The 23,399-nt window shown below is 50.6% G+C and overlaps 1 protein-coding gene across 1 annotated transcript; it reads left to right on the plus strand.

The window, feature by feature from the left end:
- The first annotated feature begins 8,310 nt into the window (after nt 1-8,310).
- LOC134522401 (BPI fold-containing family B member 4-like) lies at nt 8,311-20,493 on the plus strand. The gene is made up of 16 exons (XM_063350055.1): nt 8,311-8,395; nt 9,073-9,202; nt 9,931-10,045; nt 10,578-10,682; nt 10,947-11,102; nt 12,553-12,616; nt 13,042-13,105; nt 13,528-13,619; nt 14,659-14,832; nt 15,587-15,640; nt 16,285-16,452; nt 16,564-16,631; nt 18,463-18,505; nt 19,063-19,126; nt 19,314-19,390; nt 19,986-20,493. The coding sequence occupies exons 1-16, from the start codon at nt 8,390-8,392 to the stop codon at nt 20,007-20,009; spliced, it is 1,404 nt and encodes a 467-aa protein (XP_063206125.1). The 5' UTR covers nt 8,311-8,389; the 3' UTR covers nt 20,010-20,493.
- Nucleotides 20,494-23,399: the final 2,906 nt, after the last annotated feature.

The following is a 23,399-nucleotide window of genomic DNA, read 5'->3' on the forward strand; positions in this document are numbered from 1 at the left end:
AAAAAAATAATGATAAATTGTGTGCTGAAATAGCAAAGATCAGGGAGCAGAGCTCTCTTGCTAACTGCTAGAGATGACCTTGATTCTATACGTGAGAGCTGCGAAGTATCATAATTCAATGAGGATATTTATTCCGAGCTGCGCGGCACAAGCTCAAAGGATCTCAAGACCTCATTTTCATCGGAGTAATTTTATATGGCAAAGAGGGAAGTCAATTTTTTTTTTTTTTTTAATTCAGACTCTCTGCTCCAAATAAACCTCCAGAGTGCTCATCTCCTGTACATAAAAGTTTCTCAAAATACTAGTGATGAAGCTGTTTAGTTCAGCTCTATTTCCATGCTATCGGTGACTTTGTTACAAACAGCCGTTCCCTGCAGATGGCTGTCGCTTTGATGCTAGTTGGTGTATGGCACATTAAAAATCCTTAACTTGGTTTCTAAAGTCTCACTAAAAACCCTACTGGGACTTTGATGTTGAGAAGATTCCACTCAAAGTACCCAAACTCTCTGAAGCTCTCCCGGCCTTATCTCGGAGGCAGACCAGCGAGTGGTTGCCTCGGGCAGTAAAATATCAGCGGCAGCAAAAATGTGTAGTGATTATTTATGGTCGGAGCATCTTGCAGTCGGGAGGCGCTGCTGGAAATTACCAGGCCCTGGTGATGCCTTGAAGAATCCCGTTCTTCCTTTCGGAGACAATATTGACGGCTGCGTGCTGTGGTTCAGCAGCCATCGGTGGTGATCCAGCTGAAACCTCTCGGCGGAGCGCTCCGTCATTTCACGCGCAAATTCTAGTTGTAGGCATCTGTGCCCCCCAAAATGTTCCCAAAGGGCCTCTCTTGCTAAATGACAGGATGCCGAAAGCAACTGTGGAACCTTATTTCGGTTTTAATTAGACGGCAGCAAGTTTTTTTTAAGCACGACACCTTTTTTGCTGCCGAGCACTGTGGTGTGCTTTCCCGCAGCGCAGCGGGGCCGCCAGCTCGCAGCTGGTGGGGTACCTTTGCCGTGCCCGTGTCGGTGAGTATATCGCCATCGCGTCTGTAAAGAGCTCTGGTGGTGGAGCTTGTTAGTGGATGTTGTTAATGGATCAATCTGTGCTGTTCCGTCATTAACAAAGTCTTGTTTTTACTGCGTGAGTGAGTGAAATTGGCCTTGAACCAAATTTTCTTTTTTTTTTTTTTTTTTAATCTACATACTGTAGTGTGAAATTCTAGGGCATGGTGTGCGACTCGCTCCACTGTGCTATATTTGTTTTCTAGGTTGATACTTGGTTCTTTGCAATGTGTCAGATACTGCATCAAATTGTTTTTCAGAGTTAAAGGGGAATTAAATGAGCTCTCTTTTTTTTTTTTTTTTTTTTTTTTTTTTTTGTCTGCATTGCATTTTTGTGCACAGGAATCAATTTGACCCTACTACCCTACTGTGAGTTGCTTTAGAAGAGCGTTATCCCGTGCGTGTCTTTCTTTGAAATAATTTTCTGCGTAACATTCCCAACCCCTTTTACATTCCGTTCCAGCTCTAACGGAGTAAACGCCAGCGCTTCAGCCGGGCGTTGAATGGCATCAGGCTTCAGCGGAGCTCTTCTGCCGCTGATCCCCTACGCCCTGCCTGGTCTTTGGGTGCTGCCTTGTTCCCAAGGCTGGGGGGAGCTGGGGGGGGGTCCCTGTCCCCGGGGTGCGGGGGCGTCCCCCTGTCCCTGCCCCGCGGAGCCGCCGCAGGCCGCCAGCAGGGGGCGGTACAACCCAAGCCGCGCCGCTCCCCGGCCGCGGAGCGGAGCCGCCCGGAGCCACCCGCTGCCCCGGCGTTCGCCGGTTCGAGCCCCGCGCCGCCCGCCTCGGCCCCTCCGGCTGTGTCAGTCCCATGCTGGGTGTGCATCGGGCCATTTCCCTGCGCCCGGCGTGTCCCCGTTGGGTTCTCGCTTGCTCTTTCTTTTTGTAGTGCGTGGGTGTTTTTCACCAGCCTCTGGGACACCTCTCCGGGGCAAGGGTGGCTTGCTCCCGTGTCGGTCTGGGCAGCGTGGGCCCCCGTCCTGGGTGAGCGCCAGGCTCCCAGCACTGCCGGTATCATGGGGTGAGGAAACGTGGCTGTTTCTTGCTCCCCTTCGCTTATTGCCCTCTCTGAGAGCTGGGGTCCTCGTCACGTTTTTGGCATTGAAATTGCCCTTCAGTTTGGAAATGGGGGAACCGAGGGAAGGTGCGTGTGAGACCTGTAACGTCTCCCTAGTGCACGGAGGCTGCACAGGGGACGGGTACTCAAAACTATCAACGCTAGTCGTAGGCATGAATCGGGATGCTGAGCCACAGCAGGGTCAGAGGCAGGGCAGCTGCCTGCCCTGCCGACGTGAGCGTATTTTTCACCCTCTCCAGCCTGCTCTGGGTTTTATCTCCCCTGATGCCTCTTTGTCTCCTCGTTTCAGACTCCCACTGGTGTTTTGAGGCTTCTGCCCTGAGACAGGATCCTTGAACCAACTGATACTGGACTGACCATGGAAGGAAAATAGCATAGGGGGGAGTCCTACTCCTCAGGATAATTAACTCATTAGCAAGGTTTGTTTAACATCAACTCACTCTCTTGTTTCAGCTGCAGCTTCCTTAGAGCAGTTGGTATCTCCCTAGAAATAGGCATTTATTTACATAATGCTGACTCCAAATCCCTGACTACTTGTAGGGGTTGTAATTTATCCCCCAGGGAATTTCTGGACAGAGCACAGCACTAATTCTGCCACCTGTGCTAATGATGTGTCCAAAGAGACCATGTCAAGTCTCTATTAAAAGCTGCGAATAAGACAGAAAGCCTAAAATCTTTACTTACAGAAGATGTATGTGTGTAATATAAGGCTGCTGCTAATTCTTCCCCAGGATTAATAGAGACAATCAAGGACAATTTCACTCGGTATTGCTTTTCTTTTTGTAAAGCAAAGCTGCCCCCAAACCGAGGGAAGACAGAAGCATGGCTTTGAGTCTGTGTTGCTCTCCCTCAGTCAAATGGAAATAGCTGTCTTTTTATTTAAAAAGTCTCTGTTGGCACCACAATGCTGACAATTTCTGAGACAATGAAATGGACAGAAATCCATTTTCCAGGCTGGAAGGAAGGCAAAGAATAAATTGGAAGAATGAAGAGTGAGGAGGAACTGAGGCGTTCACGGTGCTCGCAGTGCAAGTGATTGGAAGTGATGGGAAGAAGGCAGGAAAGAGATTAATTTGCTTAAAATATAGGACTAGATTTGACTTTAAGGTGCACGTTGCATGGCAGAAATCCACGCTGCCGTGTCTGTGCTGGGGTGTGCTCCAGGCGGCACGTGCGTGGGGATGCCAGTGATACCGTGGGGGTTCTTCTGGCCACGCACCCTAAATGTGGGGCAGTAAGCCTGTGTGTGCCCCACGGCCTTTCGCTGGGGGCTCCTGGCAGTCCCGCGGGAAGGTTACAGCCTTTTCTGCTGTACATCAGGGCCTTTGAGCATCAGGAGACTCATGGCAAGTGGCCAAGCTTGCCTTGGTGGGGCCAGATGATAAAGGATGTGCTGGGGAAACCTGGAATGTACCAGACCTGAAAAAATCAAGATGCCAAGATATCCACCCAGAAAGATGCTCGGGGCAGCGCTTAGGCTTCAGCTCGGTCTCTGCAGGCTGATGACAGACAGGCGCCGACAAAATATTGCAAAACTCAGTGAAACCAACGCCTGCCCGAAGCAGCTGGGGAAGGATTTGCAGGATTTCCGAGGCTTTCCTGCCTGGCGTGGCGTGGCTCCCCTGCGAGTCCTTTGGCCAGTGCTGCTTTCAGCATTGTGTTGTGGAGCTCCGATGTCTTGGTAAAGCCTGGAGACAGGTCTGCAAAAGTCCCTCTGTTTTTGCACCGCAGCTCGTCACATTGCATCTGGCTAATGAAGTTTGTCCCTTTCCCGCGGCCGATAACATTGCACTCATTTTACTTCACTTCACATCTCGGAAGCAGAAAGTTTCCTGTCTATAAAATTCCTGGAGACATTGATTTGTCGTTATCTCATGGTAGCGATTTTATTCTGCCTTGCTGTTTATGCTCGGCATTGCAGATGCATCCAGAAATCAATGCTGCTTTTCTTACTCCTTTTGACAGGCAGCTCCTTAGAGCTGCTGCCCGGGAGCTTGTGTTCTTCTCCCTGTTTTTCCTGCCTGTGCTCCCTGCGTGGCCCTTCCCTGAGATTATGTTTCTGTTTCTCGAGTTCCCTATGTAGGAAACTGCTCGGGTGAGCGATCAGACACAAGTGAAGCTGGAAAGGATGCTCTTGACGTCTGCCCACGCACAACACGCCTCAGCTCCCTGGTACGTGCGCTAAGCAGGAGTCCTGGGTCAGCGCGAGCCTGGGATCGATTTGGCAAGGCTTGCTGTTGTTTTAAAGAGTGATTGGTATTAATTAAGCTGCTCTGCCCTTGTGGGCTGCTGACAATGGAAGCTGCTAAACCAACTGTAAATCTGGCTGTGGGGATTGAGGGTTTCCGACAACCCTGGGATAAAGTCCAGTCCCAAAACTTGAGGGGGGTTTGATTCCTTCAGTTCTTACTAAAACCCTCCAGCTCCTTTCTAGGAGTTCTTAGTTCATGTTTTGACAAATCCTGTTGCTAGAAATTAGCTTTTGAGTCTGGCTCTGGGAGGATTTATTCATCCCAGACCAAGCAAGAACACAGGTGATTTTACAGAGACAGATGCTTCACTAACGCGGCGTTTCTGGTTCGCGTGATTCAGCGTGTTACACTGGGCCGGGGAGCTCAGAGAGAGGTTCCCTCCTTCCATTTCCCGGAGCAATTTCATAAATGGGAGCAGAAAAAAAAAATCTCCCCTGAGCAAGGCAGCTTGCAATGAGGCAGAGTGAATACAGCACCAAACGACACTTTGCCGTGCATTTCTTTTCCAGTCCCTGGACTGAATTGCCACTGACCAGCGCTATGTCTGAGGGGGAGAACCTGCTGCAGCGCAAATCCAACCGTATCGCCATCATTGGCATGTTCCCCAGCAAAGTGACAGGTGGGGGAAACAGTTTATAAAGCTGAAATTCAGCTATTCAGAAACCAGGCTGGAAGTTCACAGCCCAGGTACAGTCAGCGGTTAAAACCGATTTCATTTTTTTCACCCCGTCCTTTCCCAGTTTTTGTTCTAATTTAGTTTGAGGTTTGCTGTGTCATTTTCCTGCCTGAGTGTGTTCTCCTTTCTCTTGAGCTGGCGGCTTCTTGTTGACATCAGTGAAGTTACTTTCCATTGACATTTGAACCGGGCAATTTCATTAATGTTCACAGCAGCCATTTGGAAGCAGTCCCTTACCACTAGGAAGTGTCCCTGCAAGAGAACAGCTGCGTATTTGTACAAGGCAGCTCCATCACAGGGTGCGATTCCCGCTACCAGATTTAGATTTTTCACCTCGAGAAAGAGGATTCAGTTTATGTGTGTTCTTAATAAGGAGTTACTATTTGCCCACTAAAGAAGTTTTACAAGCTGAGGTTACTCTTCTTTCTCATTATTCGCCACATAACAGTGAAGGAATCTTGTGTTCCTGTAGCCTGCAAACCCCTGGAATGTATCAAACCAACCATTTGTCATAAAAGCGTGGTGGAGTTCTTCAAACCACGGTGGAAAAAGTTGGAATTTTTTTTTTTTCTGTGTTGTTGCTCGGCATTTTAGTTTGAGACGTAATGCAGTTCTCCCAAGTTTTCCCTAAGCTTCTGTGGCTCTAAACGTTAGAGGAAAAAAATATCAGTGAATTTAATAATATTTCATAAAAAACGTAGTATTTATTTACTTTAATATTACTTTTCTAAAGTTCTTGTTGCTGTTGAACCTGCCCTCTCTCCGAGCCGCGAGCTCGGGGCAGTTCAGAATGCCAGAGGCTGCTCCGCAGCGTCTTTCTCTGCGGCTGTTCGTCTTTCCGTAAACCCTTCCACTTTCCGGCATTTGTGTTGTGATAATCTCTTCTAGCATTTCTTGCAATGCTTCATTTTAATATATATTCCCTTGTCGCTGCAGAACTGAATTCAACCTCCCGGTAAGTGATATCTAAATCACTGCTGCAAGGAGAGAATGAAATATAGGTGCGTGAGAGGGAGGCAAAGGATATGACTGAACAAGAAAAACTCGCACAGCAAGAAGAAATATCTACAGCGGCGTATAAAATGTGCTGCTTTCCTTACAGCTCCTGCTCGCTGCTGTTGGTACAATATGCGTGTGTCAGGTACGAACACAGATATCTGCCTCTTGCCATTTAACTGCGAGATGATCTGATTTGAGCGCGCCGTCGTGTTGTGCATATGCAACGACTCGGCTGTTCACTGCACACACGGTGGCACGTCTGAAGCCATTGGCAAATCTACTTTTGTACATGCTCAGTAGCTGCCTTTTGCCAGCAGCGATGTTCCTGGTGGGTGTGTGTGTGTACAAGGCCGGAGCAGAGCCTCCCGAACGCTTCACGGTGGACGTTTATGATGACCGCTTGGCCTCGTGCGCTTGGGTGAGGCTCTTTGCGAGGGACTAAAAAAGGAGAAACGTGGAGAGGTTGTCCCGTCCCAGGCAGTAAAAGCACATGAGGGCAAGCAGCAGAGTCAGCAATAAAACCAGTAAGTGTAAATCGCCCTGAGACACCTGGGGAGAAAATGGGAAAAGCAGGACTAGAGCTGCTGGTGGGATGTGGGCACTGTGGTGTGCTGGAGGAGGGACCTGGGGGTCAGCTGTGGGAAGGACCACGCTTGCGTGGCTCTGCACGTTGCATCCCACCCCCAAAGGGCCTCTGGGAGATGCCGGAGGCGACCTTCTGGTGGTGCTCCCTGTCTTTTCCTTGCCGAGCAGTCACCATCTCAGTGGGCAGCTGGGCTGCGCCTTCTGGTGGAGATGACTTTTGACTTCGCTCTGCTGCTCCAGCCTTCTCGGAGGGGCTAAATTCATTCCCAGTTTTTGCGACTAGCCTGTCATCGGCACACCACATCCAAGTCAGATTGAGTGTGTGTCAATTAAAACAAGAGCTCGTACAGTGTTTCCGTGATGGGGTTGCTTCGTTGAGTCTGAGCCCTCGGAAGCACGTGCTGAAGGACCTCCCTGCTCGGTGAGAGCACTTCGCTCTTACTGCAAGAAAACACCTTTCTGCGGTATCGAAGAGCATCTGAAGACTATTTTTGCTGCCTTCTGTATTCCCATGGGAAAGCTAGCCCAAAACTCGCTGTGGTGGTGGCAGCTTTCTCCGAACTTCAACTGTTCCTGTGCCAACGTTGTCCCTGAGCTGGAGCAGCTCTGCTCTCCTCTCCCTCCCCAGTATTTACCTCTCTCCTGTGTGTTTGCAGAGAGCGATTGTATCTCTGCTCCATCTTTGTTCCGCGAGGCCGAGCACGCCAGCCCCTCCCCGGTTTTTCAATCATCTCGGCAGCCCTTTGCTGCCTGGTTTCCGCCTGAGTCCATCCCTGTTGAACATGGGTGACCAGACCCGAACAAAGTCCCCAGATAAGATCTTTCCAGGGCCCTGCACAATGGAAACTTCTGCGAAGCCCAGCCAAAGCATCCGCTGAGGGCTGAGATTTTCATCCCTGTGGGATGAGATTTTTCCTTTGAAATACGCGTTCCTGCTGCCCTCGGCTCATTCAGCTAGCATAAGCGTTGCTCATTCAAAATAATATTTATCATTGGCTTTATACATTTCAAAACAACTTCTTCGTTTTTTACAGTCAATTCATGACACTCTTTGCAGATGCAACTGAAATCAATTTTGAAGCTTGGTCTTAACAAAGCCAATATTTATCAGGTTTCTGCAACCTCTCCGTGTTGCTTTTTGTCAAGAAAATCTTTTTCCAGCGCTGCATTTGAAACAGGAATGAGCCTTATAAGTCCCATAACTCCTGAGGAATTGGGAAAGTAGGTAATTTCCTACTATAAGCCTCCCTGAATCCGTGCCCATGTGCTCCGTGCGCTGCCTTCCCGTACAGGCAGCCCCATCAGCCTCCTGTCAGGTTTAGATGCTTCAGTAGTTCTCATGATTCCCCAAAAAAGTTGGTTTCCTCAAAGGATGGGGATCCTCGCTGGGGCCACCATCACGGGCCATCCTTTTAAAGACAGACTAGGAGGGGAAAAAGCGGCGCCTGAGTGATCCAGGCCATGAAGGGAAACGGCAACCGGTCAAGTCAGCAGTGACGTTACCTCGTATAAATCAAGAGAGGTGGCAGCGGGGTGTTACTTGCAAAGAGCAAGAATGGAGAGGGATGCCTCCTCGTGAGACGTGGAGGTTGTGAGGAAAAGGTGTGTCTGGTTGGCTGCAGTTTTTATATAAGGGCAACTTCTTCCATCTCAGTTGCAGGGGGGAAAAAAAGGGAGGACGACGTAGAGTCTCAACGTCTTCCCGAAGAGCCTGAGCGGACCCGAGAGCCCTTCCCAGCTGGCTGCAGCTGATGCAGGTAATACCATCGTCTGTGCATCAAAGCCTCGGCTGGTGAAGACCGCATGGCGGCGGGGGGGCGTGCGTGGTAGCGGTGCCATCACGTTAGAGCTCTGGAAGGACGCGCGTAGTGCGCCTAGTGCTTGGCTTCTTCGGTGTGAGGTGTTGCTGTGCACCAAGCTCCTAACCATCTGCCTATATCTGTCATTTCAGAATTAAATTTATGTTAATAATTATTAAATTATAAATTTATACCTAGCTTATTCTTATCACTTGAGCTTTAGTTTATTGCTTTTGAAAGTTAGAAAGAACAAGAATCACCCTCAGATGCTTCCCTTGGCAAAGATCCTTACCAAAACGGGTGTCATTTTTCATCTAAGGGATACAGAAATAACAGCAGCTTAAATATCGGTTCAGCAGAAAAGCAGTTTGGCTTTCTTTTGTGTGAACATGTAGAATATTTGGGCCAGTCATAAAGGACCAGGAAAGAGCTTTTATTGACCCACACTTGAAGTCCGTCCCCGTGTGTGGATGTGAACAAGGTCCTGCTGCCCCAGGCTCAGGCAGAGTCTGACTTGAGCTCGATAAAGAGCAGAGGAGGGATTTCTCGCTTGACCTCTTTACTCAGAAAGACACCGGGATCTCTTCCTGGAGGCTTTCCCCCCCCACTTTTCACTCTGATGTCTCCCTTGCCAGCAGGGGAATCTTCTGGACATGACGATGTTGAAGCTGTTTGGAATCATCTTTTTCTGTAGCCTCCTCTCGCCCTCTCAAGAAGTCTTGTCCGGTCTGTCCTGCGCCGTCAGCCCAGGGGCAATGCAGAACGGTAACCAGAAAACATGAGTTATGTTTGTTTTGAAAGCTATGTGGGACCGTGACGTGGAGTAAAAGCTCCTGAGTGTCTTCATCTTTATTTTATAGTTCCTCAGGGCTGCAGACTTGGCTCAGAGCTTCTGACAGCCATTGCTGGGTTCATGGGTCAGGGAAATCTCTCTGCTCCAGAAGTGGGACGCGTTTCAGCACCAAAGAGCCATACAGAGTTTCAGGGCTAGATCTGGATTATTTCCTCTTTTTGTCTTCGTTTCTCATTCCCATATTGGAGCAGCTGATACTTGGCCAACAACTGCTGTGAAGTTTAGCAGCTGTGTTAATATTTGCAATGCTCCAGCAAAAATAAGAGTCTTATTTCAAGTTGCTTCTATTAAAAACAAACAAACAAACAAACAAACAAAACTCCTTTACAAATGGGAAGCAAGTTGTGAGCTGAAGCTGAGGGCAGTCGCTGTCATTTCTGGTAGTGGACAACCGCGCTGTAATCTTTAAATTGGAGGTTTGGGATGCTCTCCACTGCTACCCCTCCTGGTTAATTCACTCATGGCAGCTTTGATTTAGTGCCTTTTTTAAAATATGTGATTTGATTGCATGGAGGCAGCTTTATAAGGAGTCCTGGGGAGTGGTGGGGCTTTGTGTGGTGCTTTTGCCAGGACAGGTCTGACTGAGTGGAGAGAGGTCATTGCTGCAAGTGCTGGGCCCTCACACAGGGATGTTTTCCAGTTCTCTCGGATGCCATAATTCAGAACGGGCTTCTCCAGCAGCACCTGCAGGGTCTCGTGCTCCCAAACATCGTGGGTGATGGGGGTCTGCTGAACTCTCCCACCAGCATCACTGGGTAAGTGGGGAAGCGAGGGCTTCTCTGTGAGCGCACCTTCACCATCAATTCCGAAGCAACAAAAGCTGAGCTGCAGCTGGCACGATTGGCTCAAGTAGTTATCCTCGTTTTATTTTGGTACTGAAATTCTGACCCGATAAAAAGTTTTCTGTGTGGTAGCAAGGTGGATGAGGAAGTGCACTGCAGGTTACGCATGCAGATGCAGAACGATGGTGCTGATGCCGCTGTTGGTATCTGAGGTGCTTGACAGCGCTGAGAGAGAGAGGAAGGTGCCAGGGAGAGAAAAAGTTGACTGCTCTATAAAGGTGGAAGCAGTCAACATCCACCCCAGTCTGATTCTAGGTTGCCTTCTTTTGGGTTTCAGCTGCAGACCCTGTCTCATCCTGGAGCTGGTATCTCTTGCTCATAGCACTCGTGCCTTCAGCTGGAGGTGGCCGTGGTGATGTGGGTGCTGTAGGTTCCCCAGTGCATATAGCTGCTCAGCTGTTAGAAGATGCCTTTAATTCGTGCCAGCTTTTGCTGTTGTTTGCAGACTGCACCTTGTCAAGATTCAGCTCCCCAAGCTGTCGGTGGTGCTGCTGCCGGGAATCGGGGTCCAGCTGACCATCGCCGCAAAGCTGGAGCTCAGCGGCAACTGGTGAGTGTGGTGTTCGTGGTCACCATTAAGGGAAAACCCGATCCCTGGGCTTCCTGCTCTGTGGACGTTTTGCACCTTTCATGGTTTTCTAGGTGTTTCTTACCTATAATAAAGTCACAGAGCAGAACAGGCACCAAAAGATGGCTTGTGGCGTTTGTAATGAATGGCAGGAGGTGGAGGTGCACTTTGTTGCTGCTGGCTTTGCTGATTTCTCTGGTTAGAGGCTGAGAGATTAAATCTGTTCAACCCGTTTACTTTTTTCAGCTTGGTTGGCCTCCTTTCAGATCTAATTGATATCTTAGTGGACGTGAACATTACTGCAAACGTTAAATGCACGAATTTTGAATCGGGCACAGTCCAGGTTGTCATTGAAGACTGCCTCTGCATTCTTGGTGCCATAAAGATCAAGATCCTTTCTGGGTAAGTGCCTGGGGATTTCTGTGTTCCGTTGCGTGCAATCCTCTCCTCTTTATCCAATGATCTAGGCAGTCTGGCGGGACACAGACGGCGCTCAGCTGATACAGAGCCAGGCCTCAGGGAAGTATTTTCTTTCCCATTGCCAAAGTCAGTTGCATCAGTGGAACTGGCAAAAAATTTGGTTGTTGGAAGAGGAGGGTTAATTTGCCCTGTTTTGCTCAGGGAAATTTTAAGATTTGAAGTCTGAGGTTTGGTACCCCTTCCGGTGCGCTTTCTTTAGACTTAGCTCGTGAATTGAAGGGTAGGAATAACAGGGCAGGGAGTGTTCCAGGAGAACAGCACCATTGCTTGGCCTGGTTTTATACTCTGCCTTTGGCTGCCGTCGCAGAACGATGCTGGGCATATGGACTTTTTGGTCTGACCGCTGTGAATGTGTGTAATTCCATGCAAATGTCTCATCTCTTGCTCAGTCTTATTAAATATAAATACTTGGCAGAAAGGATTTGCTGACTTCATGTATTGATGAATGCAAGAGTAAATTGATCATGGGAAATATTTTCTTTTATTGCTTTTGAATTACTCACTTTTCAGGTTCATTGAATTTCTCCTAATTAATTTTTGCATTATGCATTATATTTCAATCAGTGCAGCAGTTAGTTTGAAAGAGACTGTGTAAGTGAACAGAGAAACATGACTCATCCACTCTGGGGGTCATATTTTAAGTTTCAGATGGATTAAAGTGATGGCGTGCAGGAAATGAGCTCCCTGTGGGGTAAGGGGGAATGTGGATGTATGTGATTGGCTTCACAGCAGTTCCTCAGATGTGTCTATAGGCAGAACTTGGGCATAAATAACGAGATGCATTATGAATTCCTGCTGTCTGTGGCTTGCCGAGTGTGCTGCTGCATGTTCTAACTCAATAGTCCAGATATATATCGATTATCAAAAGGAAATGGCTCTGCACCACCTGCAGGCATCGCACATCCCGGAGCGCTCTATTTAGCAGCAGTGTCGAAAGGTTACACAGCAGATTTCTCCTCTAGTTATTCCACGTGTAAATAGTTTGTTTCCCGTAACTAACATGGAGATATTTCATAACAGCTCCACCTTCCCTTAACTACAGCACTGATTTAAATACCGGCGGGAGACAACCACACGCAGGTTACACCGCGAGAGGCTCACTCCTTTCTTGCCGTGATGTCGGCACACCCCGCGTGCTGAAACCTTCACTTCTCAGAAATTAGCCCAATTCTCCCCTCGGTGGGGCGGGCAGCTCCTTGCCCTCCCTACCTTCTGCACAACCCCTGCTCTTGCCAGCAGTAGCTGCAGCAGTGTCATGAAGCGACGACTGACGTAGTAGCGTGTAAAATGAAGGCTGGAACATCCTTTGGTCTCCTATCCTGGAGCTGTGTCTGTAGTGACTGGAATTTTTTTTTTTTTTTCTCCTTTCCAGTTTACTGTCCCTATCAGTAAATGAGATAGTGCTTAACCAGCTGAAAGCAACTCTGCCCGGTTTGGTAAGCCTGAATACTGCCCTTCTTTCTCAGCTGAAACGCTGAAATATGAGGAACAGCATGTTATCAGGTCACAGCAAGCTGCGCCGTCTTTCTGTCTTGCTTTCCCACATCACTGGCACGCGTCGCTCCGCAGGGATGCCCGTGGCCAGCCTGGCTGCTGCCGGCATGTTTCCGCCCGCAGGGCGATGCCTGAAATATTCCCCGGATCAAAGCAGTCCCCTTTGGTGCGGTACCACGGCTCCAGGGATGCTCCACTCCTCCCAGGTCCTTCACGGCATCCCAGCTGCTGCCTAATGCCACGCCGGGCTTTTTTCCCTAGGGATTTAGATGAAAAGGAGTGGGTCTGGTCAGGCTGCAGGGTGGTGGCTCCCTGCAGCGGGGTGGTGCGGGGGGTCGAGCAGTTGCATTTGTGCTTTGTGTTGCAGCTGTGTCCGGTAGTTGATATTGTCATCAACCTTGTGAACATCCAGCTCATGGGCACTCTCAACGGTACGTTTCCTTTGGAGCATCAGGGGCTGCTTCCCCGTGTTCCCTGCAGTCCCGCAGTGGGAAATGCCCTTTCCCACGTCTAATCCATAAGTGCAGAGCTGTCGATGAACCTTGAATTCACACCCGAGCAGTCGAAATGAACTGCTCGTGCCTTGGCCCTCCTTATGCCACTCTTATACATCACCCTTGGATTTAGCTTATTATAGTTGATGCTCTTTTTGGGCTATATTCTAAAGGCAGATCCCACCAGGCTGAATTAGGGGATGTTTTGAGCAGCAGTGAGCATCCCACAGAAGTGAAGCGAATGCTCAGGCCGTGGTTCGTGGGTGTGAGGTCTGGCTGGGGACCTGCAGGGTCAGGGGAGGAGTTTGTGTTGCTGCTTATTTCCTGATGTTGTAACGATCTTTTTTTCCCCTGTGAAGCGGTGATCCCAGTCGGTACGGCAGGGACGATTCACTACCAGCTGGCCAGCCTCCCGTTTACCTCTGGCTTGTTCCTTGGGTTGGATTTAGACGTAAGTTAACGCTGGGTAATGAGACCCTGCGAGCGTGTCTGCGGCGTGATGCTTTTCAGACCGTTCACCTCATCCCATGGGAGCAGTTTTCTTCTTCCAGCACAACCACATGGAGGAGCTGGGCTAATGACTTGTTCTGGAAACGCTAGCTAAACGTTTAGATCCTTCTTCAACTCACCACTAAGTGAGCGTGGGTACTTTTCTTCAAGCCCTCTTTTCCTCTGTTTGCCAACTCATCCTGAGACTGCCTGTCTGCTCTTTGTAACTGCTGGGACACGAGCGGTTTTCATCCTCGCCCTGCCTGCAGAGAGGGGTGTTACGGCATTTTGCCTTCGCTATTCAGTCTCCGCGGTGGGTGAATGCTAAACCAAGGAAATGGGTGTATTTTTTACTTCTGTCTCACTGGGGGGAGAAAAAAGACAAAAACAGCAAAAACCAAGCGGTACTCTCAAAGAAGAGAGCCTAAATAAAAGAAAGTGGCTAGTGAGAAGCAACTGGAACATAAGCAATAAAGAAGAGCGAGGGCTAATAACTAACACCGCAGTCTGTACGATCAGCGCTGTTGCTCTTGCGTTGGTGCAGATACTTCATCGGGATTAGCCTTTGCACCCCCCACCCCCCGGGGCTCAGAGCTGGGTCAGAGCGAGTAGATGGTATCGGTGCAAGTTTGTTGTGGAGTGGGAGAGCGGCTCACGCCTGGCTGGGCGCTGGAGGGAGGGAAGGCAGCGCTGGGACCGCCGGGCTGGCAGCACCTTCACCGCTCCTTTCCTCTCGGAGTGAAATCTCAAGGATGAACTGAAGCAGCGAGTTGTGATTTGGAGAGTGCGTTATTAGCTAAGAAAGCCTCAGTTATGCACTCTGGCCTTTATCAGCTCCTTTTGTCTATTAAATATAGAGGGAATTGCTCCGAGTCCGAAGCTGCTGGCGAGAGGAGGGCTGTTTCAGCTGGCACAGACCCCGCGCGCTCAGTCTGGAGGATCTGGGCACGTCTCGCGCCTTTGAAGGGTCGGTTTAACCTCCGCGTCGCCTCTCTTCGCAGGGTGCCGTGAAGCAGGTGGGAGGCAGCATCATCCCCCATGACTCGTCTGCCTCTGCTTTGCCTCCGCTGCTGGACAAGCTTCTGGTCTTGGGACTGCGCCAGAGCTTTCTCAATGCGGTCCTGTCCCTCCTGATCCAGATACCTCCACAGACCTTCACCTGCACGCCAGAAGTCGTGAGTGTAGCAGCACCTCTATTCCGTGCCAGGGGAGGTGACAAGGGACACCTGTCAGCCCGGGGAGCAGACTGTGCCATGGCGTTCACCGCATGCGTACACTCAGCCCACAGCCGGTCTGGGGTCTGCGTGCGCCTGTGCTCACTTGCAGATGCTCAAGCCCCTGCGCTGCCTCCTTACTGCTCTTTTCAGAAAGCCATAGTAGCACGTGCAACGACCGGCCGTCCTTGTTTCTGTATGGGCACCCCCAGAGATACCTGTTGAAACCAGTTGTGTACTGGTTATGCCGTGGACTCCTGGAGGTCTGCAATGCATTTCAAGGAGTCTGCGAAATGTCACTGGGAAAAGCAACTTCATTTACGCAACGCAATTGTGTAGGCGTGTGCAGCTTCTGTACTTCCAATCTGTGTTTCCACTGGGAAATGTTAGGGGTCTACACACTGGAAAATGTTGAACGCCTCTGGGTTACATCTCCTTCCGCGGCTGGTTGCCCTCACCTTAACAACTGACCGGGAATCGCTGAGGGGAGCAATGGAGATGGCGGAGGGCTTGGGGTGCTGCTGTAACATAGGTCTGCGTGTGACTGAGCTGCCCGGGGCTTCCCTGGGGACAGAGAGTGAATGAGGGCTTGGGGACTGGCCCCAGCAGGGGGAATAAGCTGCCTGGGAACAGGGACACAAGTGGGAGAGGGGTGACCCCGGCAGGACAGGTGTTGCTGAAATTGGCTGGAGAGCTTGTGCTTTTGTTCCAACAGTTCTCCGGTGCCAGCCGTCTGCAAGAAGCCATCGCAACCCTCGTTCCTGCTGGGGTGAGTAACTTTTGCTGGCGTGAGGATTTGTGTGAACCTCGCCAGGTCTGAGGCCATCCAAGTGATGCATCTGGATGTGCTTGCATGCTGCTGCCAAAGGTGTCTGTCTTCTGCTCCCCTCCTCTTGACCATGCTGAGCACGCACCACGGCCGAGCCGTGCCAGCATAGCTCGAGGCTGCCCTGCTGCCCGACTGGCTGATGGGAGCAGGTGAAGGGACCGGAGTTTTGTGCCCAGCCTCTGCGCGATGGCCGCTCTCCTGTCTGCCATCGGCTGTAGCCAACCATCTCCCTCTCCCTAAGCAGGGGAACACCGTCTCTTGCAGCTCACAGCCATTGACAGAAAGAACTGATAAATGTCTGGCATCCCCTGTTTCCTGGGCACCATGGGCACCCCCCTATGGCCACAGCCCCCTTAGTGTCCACCTTTGCTTCCTCAGCCCCTTATTGCCCGCAGCAAGGAGTGCCAACCCATGCTGCCGGGCATATTTGCTCTGTAAATTTGGCTTGTCCAAGGTCTGCGTGACCTTGAGGGCGGCCTACAGAGTCATGGGGCTGGGAGAGTCCACCAGAGGACTGCTAGCCCCCTGCCTAGCCAGTGTGTGGGGTGCGGGTAGCCACCTCCATGTGTCCCCCGTTCCCACAGTGCTCCGCCTGCCGTGGGACCAGTCCTCTGAGCGTTAAGCTAACGTTGTCTGGGAACCCGCTTATCCTCTTGGAAGAAAACAAAGCCACTGTCGAGCTTTCGGTCATGATTCAGGTGTTCGTTCAGCATTTAGATGGACCCATCCTCAACCTCCTCCTGCTGAAGGCCGTAAGTGTGGATGTAAAGACCTCAAACTGGTGAAGTGTGAGGCCGGTCGAGTGACTGGCATGTGGGATGGGGACGTCTCCGTGGGCTGATCCTCTCCCTGTCTGCTTGCAGGACCTCGGTCTAAACGCCCAGGTGTCTATCGGTGGAAGCAGGCTGGTGCTGGGGTTGTCCCTGGGCAGGTAGGCTGTCCCCACAGCGGCTGCGTTGCGGGGCTCAAAGCAAAGCCTGCTGCAATGCCCCAGCCTGCTCGCTCCCCTCACACAGCCCTGGCTGTCTGGCCGTGCTGGGAAACTCCGGCTTTCCTGGAGCTCAGGGTACAGGTTCAGTTTTCTGGGAAGCAGTGGCCAGAAGAGAGCAGGACAGCAGGAAGGGCAGTGAAGCTGGTGAAGGGTCTCGGGCACAAGCCTTATGAGGAGCTGCTGCGGGAGCTGGGGGTGTTCAGCCTGGAGGAAAGGAGGCTGAGGGGAGACCTTCTTGCTCTCTACAACCGCCTGAAAGGAGGGTGTAGCGAGGGGGGTGTTGGTCTCTTCTCACAAGGAACAGGCGATAGGACAAGAAGAAATGGCCCCAGGTTGCACCAGGGGAGGTTTAGATTGAGTATTAGGAAAAGTTTCCCCACCAAAAGGGTTGTCAAGCATTGTAACAGGCTGCCCAGGGAAGTGGTGGGGTCGCCATCCCTGGAGGTGTTTAAAAGACGGGCAGATGTTGCGCTGAGGGACATGGTTTAGTGGTAACTTGGCAGTGTTGGGTTAATGGTTGGACTTGATGATCTTAGAAGATCTCTTCCAACCAAAACGATTCAATGATTCTATGAGAAGGGCTGCAATTCATCAGGGAGGCTCCAAGCGCTGTGACAGCGTGTCCCCCAGTGAGGCAGCGCTGCTGGAGCTGCCTGGACTCCAGCAGAAGGGACGGGAGCGCTGCACAAACACGGCTGTGACAAAGCCGGGCAGTGCTGCCCTCTTACAGGCTGGTGACATTCTCTGCATTGCAACGTTACCTCTGGAGCCGCTAACTGACGTGTTTCCCAGTGCCTGTAAAATAGACACTGCATTTCCCGCGTCTGAGAATTTCATGCCTGGCTGGTGGCACGAGGTGGACAGGTATCGCTGACTTTCAGGAAACATCACAGCAGCTGGAAAGTTTTAGGAGACCGGAGGAAAAGTCTCTGTCAGTTTTACAACAAGGAGAAATGAGTTAACCTGAATAATTGTAAGGCTGTCAGCTTGACTTTGATCCTGGGCAGTAGTTTGAAATGTCTGATATTGGACATGAGTGATAAAGGAGTAAAGGGAAGTACTGTCATTAATGCCAGTCGAGGTATGATTAAAGATTGGAAAGCATTTCTCATAGTGTGAGGTTTGAGGATTTCAAGCCATTTAGCTTGTCAAAGAGCTAGATTTAGAAGCAACATTGGCATAGCTTGTATGCGGCGATATGGAGAATAGAAATGCATCAAAGGGCTTTTAATTCAATAGACAAAGATATAGCAAGATTCAATAGAAGTAGAAAAGAGAAATTCAAAGTGGAAATAAAGCATACGTTTTAGCTATGGAGATAGTTGTGTGATCGCAATGATAGATTAGGAGCTGTAGCAAATTCTCCAGAGCTCATGATCTTTAAATCCAGCCTGGATGCTTTTTCTAGAAGCTCTGCTCTCAGCTGAACGGGAGCCGACTCCTTTCCTAAGGTGAATAACTACCTGGGCACGGGAGAGGGAAGGGGAAGCCAGGAGCTAGCGCGTGCCCTGTTGCAGTGCCGCTTCATTTAAAAGCCAACAATTAGCTTAAGCTTCTATTTTCCTATTTTCTCGTTTCTCTTGCAAGCGTGGCAGTGCCTGCTTTTTGTGTTACAATAAAGCGATGCCGTTACGGACCTCCCGACGATGCCTCACAGGGATGCTTTGCCCGTGGGCTAATTAGCGCTGCTCTAGGAGGCGGCAGGGGTCTCACGACAGGGGTCTGTGAGCTCTTGGCGCCTGACGTCCTGTTCGCTTTCCTTTCCCTGCAGCATTTCCCTCTCCTTGGAGTCTTCCGATGTTGGCATCAGTAGCGTAAGTCTCTCCTACCAGTCTGGGCTTTACGAGGTGCATGGAGTGGCCGAGCGCTGTGCCCTGTGGCTCTGGGGAGGGAGGGAGACATGCGGTTGCTGTGTGAGGCTGTTACCGTGTCCTGGCTGTGATGGATTACACCCGCTGATGGGTCTTAGTTGTTAGCTGCTCTACTTCGTAGGTCGTAGCAATTCTTCTTTTGCTGCCTTGTTTTTTTTTTTTTTTTTTTTTTTTTCTTTCTTCTGCCTTTTCTAATACTGCAAATGTAAAGCCCGGAGTCTGCTGGTTTATTCACCCCTGCTTTGGCAAAGCTTGCGCGGAGCTCTGGCAGGAGTTTTGCCTGGTAGAACGTTTCCCAAAGGAAGCACCAAAGACAAATCGAGGAAGAAAAGTAGATTTGCTTTGAAGAAAAGAGGGTCTATTTGTTCTTTTCCCGTGTCAGTGGGAAGTGATTTCCAGTCCCCGGCACTGGCTGCCTTCCAGCCGCGGCGCTGGGCTGTGCTTGCTGCTCTCGGGAGCCTGGCAGCGCCGCTCACGCGCTTGTTCCCTCTCTGCTTCAGGTCTCCGACTTGAAGCCACACTGCAGCAGTCTGCTGGCGGAAACCTTTCTGCCCCTTGTCAATGGTAAGGTGACGCGGAGAGCTGTAACATTGGGAGTGCTTTGATTGAGGAGGGGTGAGGGATACGTGCGCGTGGTTGAAAGCTGCAGCAGGAGAGTTGGAGCCATTAAAGGTCTGCGGTCCCCATTTTGAGGCTGTAGTTAAAAAGTCCTAACCTTGCTCTTACACCATCCACTGTCCGTCCCCTGCAGGTGCTCTGGGCATCGGGATCCCTCTGCCAAACGTGCTGGGCATTCCCTTAATAAAGGTGGATGTTCAGATATTCGCGGTAAGTGTCCAGAAAGGCTATTTCCTCCTGCCAAGGCGGGTCACTGGGGCTGTTTCTAGCAGCTGCCTCCTGTAACAGGACCCTGCCAGTGACGGTTTAGTGTGCAAGAGCTGTAAAATCTTAAAATCTTTAAGCCTTGAAAGGCCAGAAAGGGTTGCTCAGTCTGACCTCCTTCAGGTCAGAAAATGCTGCCCAAGTACTTCATGCCCACGAGTATCATCAAACCAGGCACGCAGTGAGCGATGTTCCTGGTTCCCCCGGCCAGGCTGCCTTTCCTTTCCGCAGAACTCCGTGAGAGCAGCTCTGATGTGGGTCCAGAGGGTCCGGAAAGCCCTTTTGAGTATCACCATTCAAAGTGTTGTGTCTTGAATCGCACCAAATTCCAGCCCTGTGCATCCTGGAGATGTCCCAGAGGAGCAGGGATATTCTCTGACGCTTCCCAAAGTGTACCGTGCCCCCCTTATTACAAACGTAACGTGAGGTTTTTTTCCAAGAAGGTTTTCTGTCCTCTGTGTGTTGCTGACAAGCTGTTGTGAACGGGCATCCCTTCAAGTTAGGAAATAACATGGATGTGTTGTTCCTTGCACTTCTTCAGGGCCTGCTGGTGATTCTTGTGTGAGCTGGGGAGCGCAAGGCATGGAGAGGTCTCTCTGGGCAGAGAAAGCGCAAGAAAGACCAGCGAAGATGGAGCACCGAGACCAGAATTATCTACTTTTCTTTTCTAAACTTGATTCAAGATTCTTGATAACGTTTAAGACACTTTCAAGTTAATTGGCTCCTGTGAGTACTAAGGTACTTGCATAAGCCAAAAACTGATAGGCAGCTCTGTGTACACATATTTATTTAGAGAAATTAGCGTGATTTTGGGGTCACGGTTACGGCAGTTGCATGTGATGCTGCACTGGAATTGCTAAATTTCTTCTAAGAGAAAATTGTTCTTGATATAATGGAAAAGTGAACTTGTCGTGTGTGGCTTTCTAAGTAAATGTCACCATCCACGTTCAGAAGGGTATGGAGTGCTGAGCAGGACCTCAGGATACGTTTGTCACTTAACTCTTTTAATAAACATTCCTTTAGTGCTTGGAGCAGGGCTCTGGTTTCTGGTGCTTCTCAAGGAGAGGATCTGTCCTGCCTCCTGCTGTGGGATCTGGTTCCTTTGTGACAACTGATACTTTGGGTTTTGGTTCGAAAACTTCTTCCACTCAAACTTCCTGAGGAAAAAAATCCGCTTAGATATTCAGTGGCTACTCCTGGCTAGGGTAGCCCACTGACCAAATGCTAGCCCACAAGCAGAAATCAGACTGAAATTGAATTTCCAAAGGTCACAAAGCATTTCCTAATAGAATCTGAAGAGAAAACCTCATTACTGGAGAATTGAGAAGTCTGGTAACATCGAGCACACCCATCTGCCTGCAGTAGTCTGTGTCTGGCTGATACTAGCGTCAGTTGGTCTCGGTACGTCCCAGTGTCATGGTTTCAGCTGGGATGGAGTTAACTCCCTTGCTAGCAGCTGGGGTAGTGCTGTGTGTTGGATTTGGGGTGAAAAATGCTGTTGATAGTGCACTGATGGTTTTGGTTGTTGCTGAGCACTCAAGGCTTTTCTGCCCCTCCCTATTGCCCTGCCAGCGAGCAGGCTGGGGGACACGAGAAGGTGGGAGGGGGCACAGCTGGGACGACCGATCCCAACCCACCAAGGGGATATTCCGTGCCATATAGCGTCGTGCTCAGTGTATAAAGCTGGGGGAAGAAGAAGGAAGCGGGGCGGGGGGGACACGTTCAGAGTGATGGCGTTTGTCTTCCCAAGTAACCGTTACATCCTATGGAGCCCTGCTGTCCCGGGGATGGCTGAACTCTGCCTGACGGTGGGAAGCAGGGAACGAATCCTTTGGTTTGCTTTGCTTGTGCGTGGCTCTTGCTCTACCTATTCAACTGTCTCTATCTCAACCCATGAGTTTTTCCTCACTTTTACTCTTCTGATTCTCTCCCTCCTCACGACCGGAGGGGGAGCGAGCGGCTGCGTGGTTCTGGCTGCCAGCTGGGGTTAAACCACGACACCCAGGGAGAAGAATTCAGGCATTTTTGATTTCAGAAAAACAAGTGATTCCTGGTTAAAAAAAAAAACCCAACAGATAAATCTGAGGTCTTAAATGGCCTCTCAAGCACCTGTTTTTCCCAGCACTAGATGTTATTACTGGTGTGTTATTTATTGCTAGTGTCCCCAAAGCAATTGGCAGTATGTCACTGTTAAAGCATGGGTGATGCGCGGAAGAAGTCTGGCACTGATCAGATAAAGGACGGGGGCAATATCCTGTTCCGCATTTCCGCCTAAAGGCAAGAATAGTTCAATATCTGCCGGGCTGAAGACCTTGGTTATTGCATTGGTTCCCAGCATCACAGGGAGATGTTGCAGAGGAATCGCCAAACACAGCAGAGGACATGCTGGACCCCTCGGCTGTCCCGGTTCATGCAAACTGCCCGTAGCTTCTCCCATGCTGGGCCAAATGGTGTTGTGCACCGTCATCGCGTGGGCTGGCATGGCTTGTGTCACTGCAGGGGGGTTTTGGGTAGGTTGAAGTACACGGTAGCACTGGAGATGCCGGTATGCCCACGGCGCTGTGAGAGCGGGGTTTGGGGGGCCCCGTTGCCCGGTGGGCAGGATGAGCAGCCCCTGCGGACCTGCGCTGGCAGCTGCTTTGTGCCGTCCCAGGGTTACCAGCTTGATGGGGCTTGGCTTCTCCATCCACCCTTTTTGCCCGCAGGTTGGCATAACGGGCTTTGTTTGCACAAGGTTTTGTTCTGTTTCCTGAGCAAACACCTTTTGTACGGTGAGTAAAGTTTAGCAGGCTTTTTTTTGCACACTCTTTTGGCCAGCACTCCTGCGTGCATCCTGGTTTGCTGGGGGGTGGAATTAATTTTTGCTGGCACACCAGAGAGTGATCTGGGATGTGCCGCTCTCCCAGGGGTCTGTTTGGCCCGAGAAGGAAAAGACAGTGGGAAGAGCGCAACTGGAGAGCTCGCTGTCTTGCAGAGCCGGGACAGGGATTACACCAGCCCGGGATCGCAGAAAAGTGGCAAAAAATCTCCCACGTCTGGAAACGGCTTTTCCTCCCGGTCTCTGTCATGTCGTTTATCACATGAGCTGAGCGGGAAGGAGCAGAGGGACTTTTTCAGAAGGCAAGGGCAGCATCTCCTTGGTGTAACTCGTTACTTCTGCAACTCATAAATCTAGTGTTCTGAGCTGCTGGTGGGTTTGGGAGTAAATCCAGAGCAGGAAACTGAAAGTCAGGATTCATAAGAACTGGGACTATCCTGTCCACAGTGGAAAAACCACTAAACAGTCATTTTCCAGTGTGCCGGCACCCCGACAGGCTGGAAAATCTTTTTATGGTTGAGCAGCGGGAGCAGGGAGTGAAGGGCTGGCTGCTCTGTCCCGGATGTGCGCGGGACTTTGGGATCCTCCAGCCTGAGGAATGCTCCAGGAATGTCCTGGTAAAGCTTCATCCCTCTGCTGCTCCCGGGGGGCTGGCAAAGGGTCTCAGTCTCTGTTTCTCCGGTGTTTGAACCATCTGGCTGTCACATCCCGCTCCAGCAAGGGAAGCTGTGCGTCCTGCGGGGCCCTGGGATACTGCCCAGGAAAATGATGGATTCTGTTTATGCCAAAAAAACTAATACAAACACCTTGTTCCAACATTTCTTTTTCCAGGTGAATCCAAAGTGGCTGCTGGGGGTGGCACTGGCTGTCTCCTGCGGGTGCGAGTGTGTTGGGGGGGGCCTCAGTAAATCGGGTGACAGGAGGGAGCGGCAGAAGGACCCCAGTTCTCCCACAGAAGCCGGTTCTGCCCCCGAGCCCGCGGCCGGTCCCAGGTAGGACGTGTGGGGCTGGCAGTCGGGGGGTGCAGCTCCCGTGACCCCAACCCTTTGCTGGAGACGCAGAGCCACGCAGCAAAGCCTAAAGCCAGAACACCCACTGCTGAATAAATTCCTCTTTTTACTACTTTAGCTTATTCCT

Source organism: Chroicocephalus ridibundus, chromosome 12, assembly GCF_963924245.1.
Source record: "Chroicocephalus ridibundus chromosome 12, bChrRid1.1, whole genome shotgun sequence".
Taxonomy (NCBI): Eukaryota; Metazoa; Chordata; class Aves; order Charadriiformes; family Laridae; genus Chroicocephalus; species Chroicocephalus ridibundus.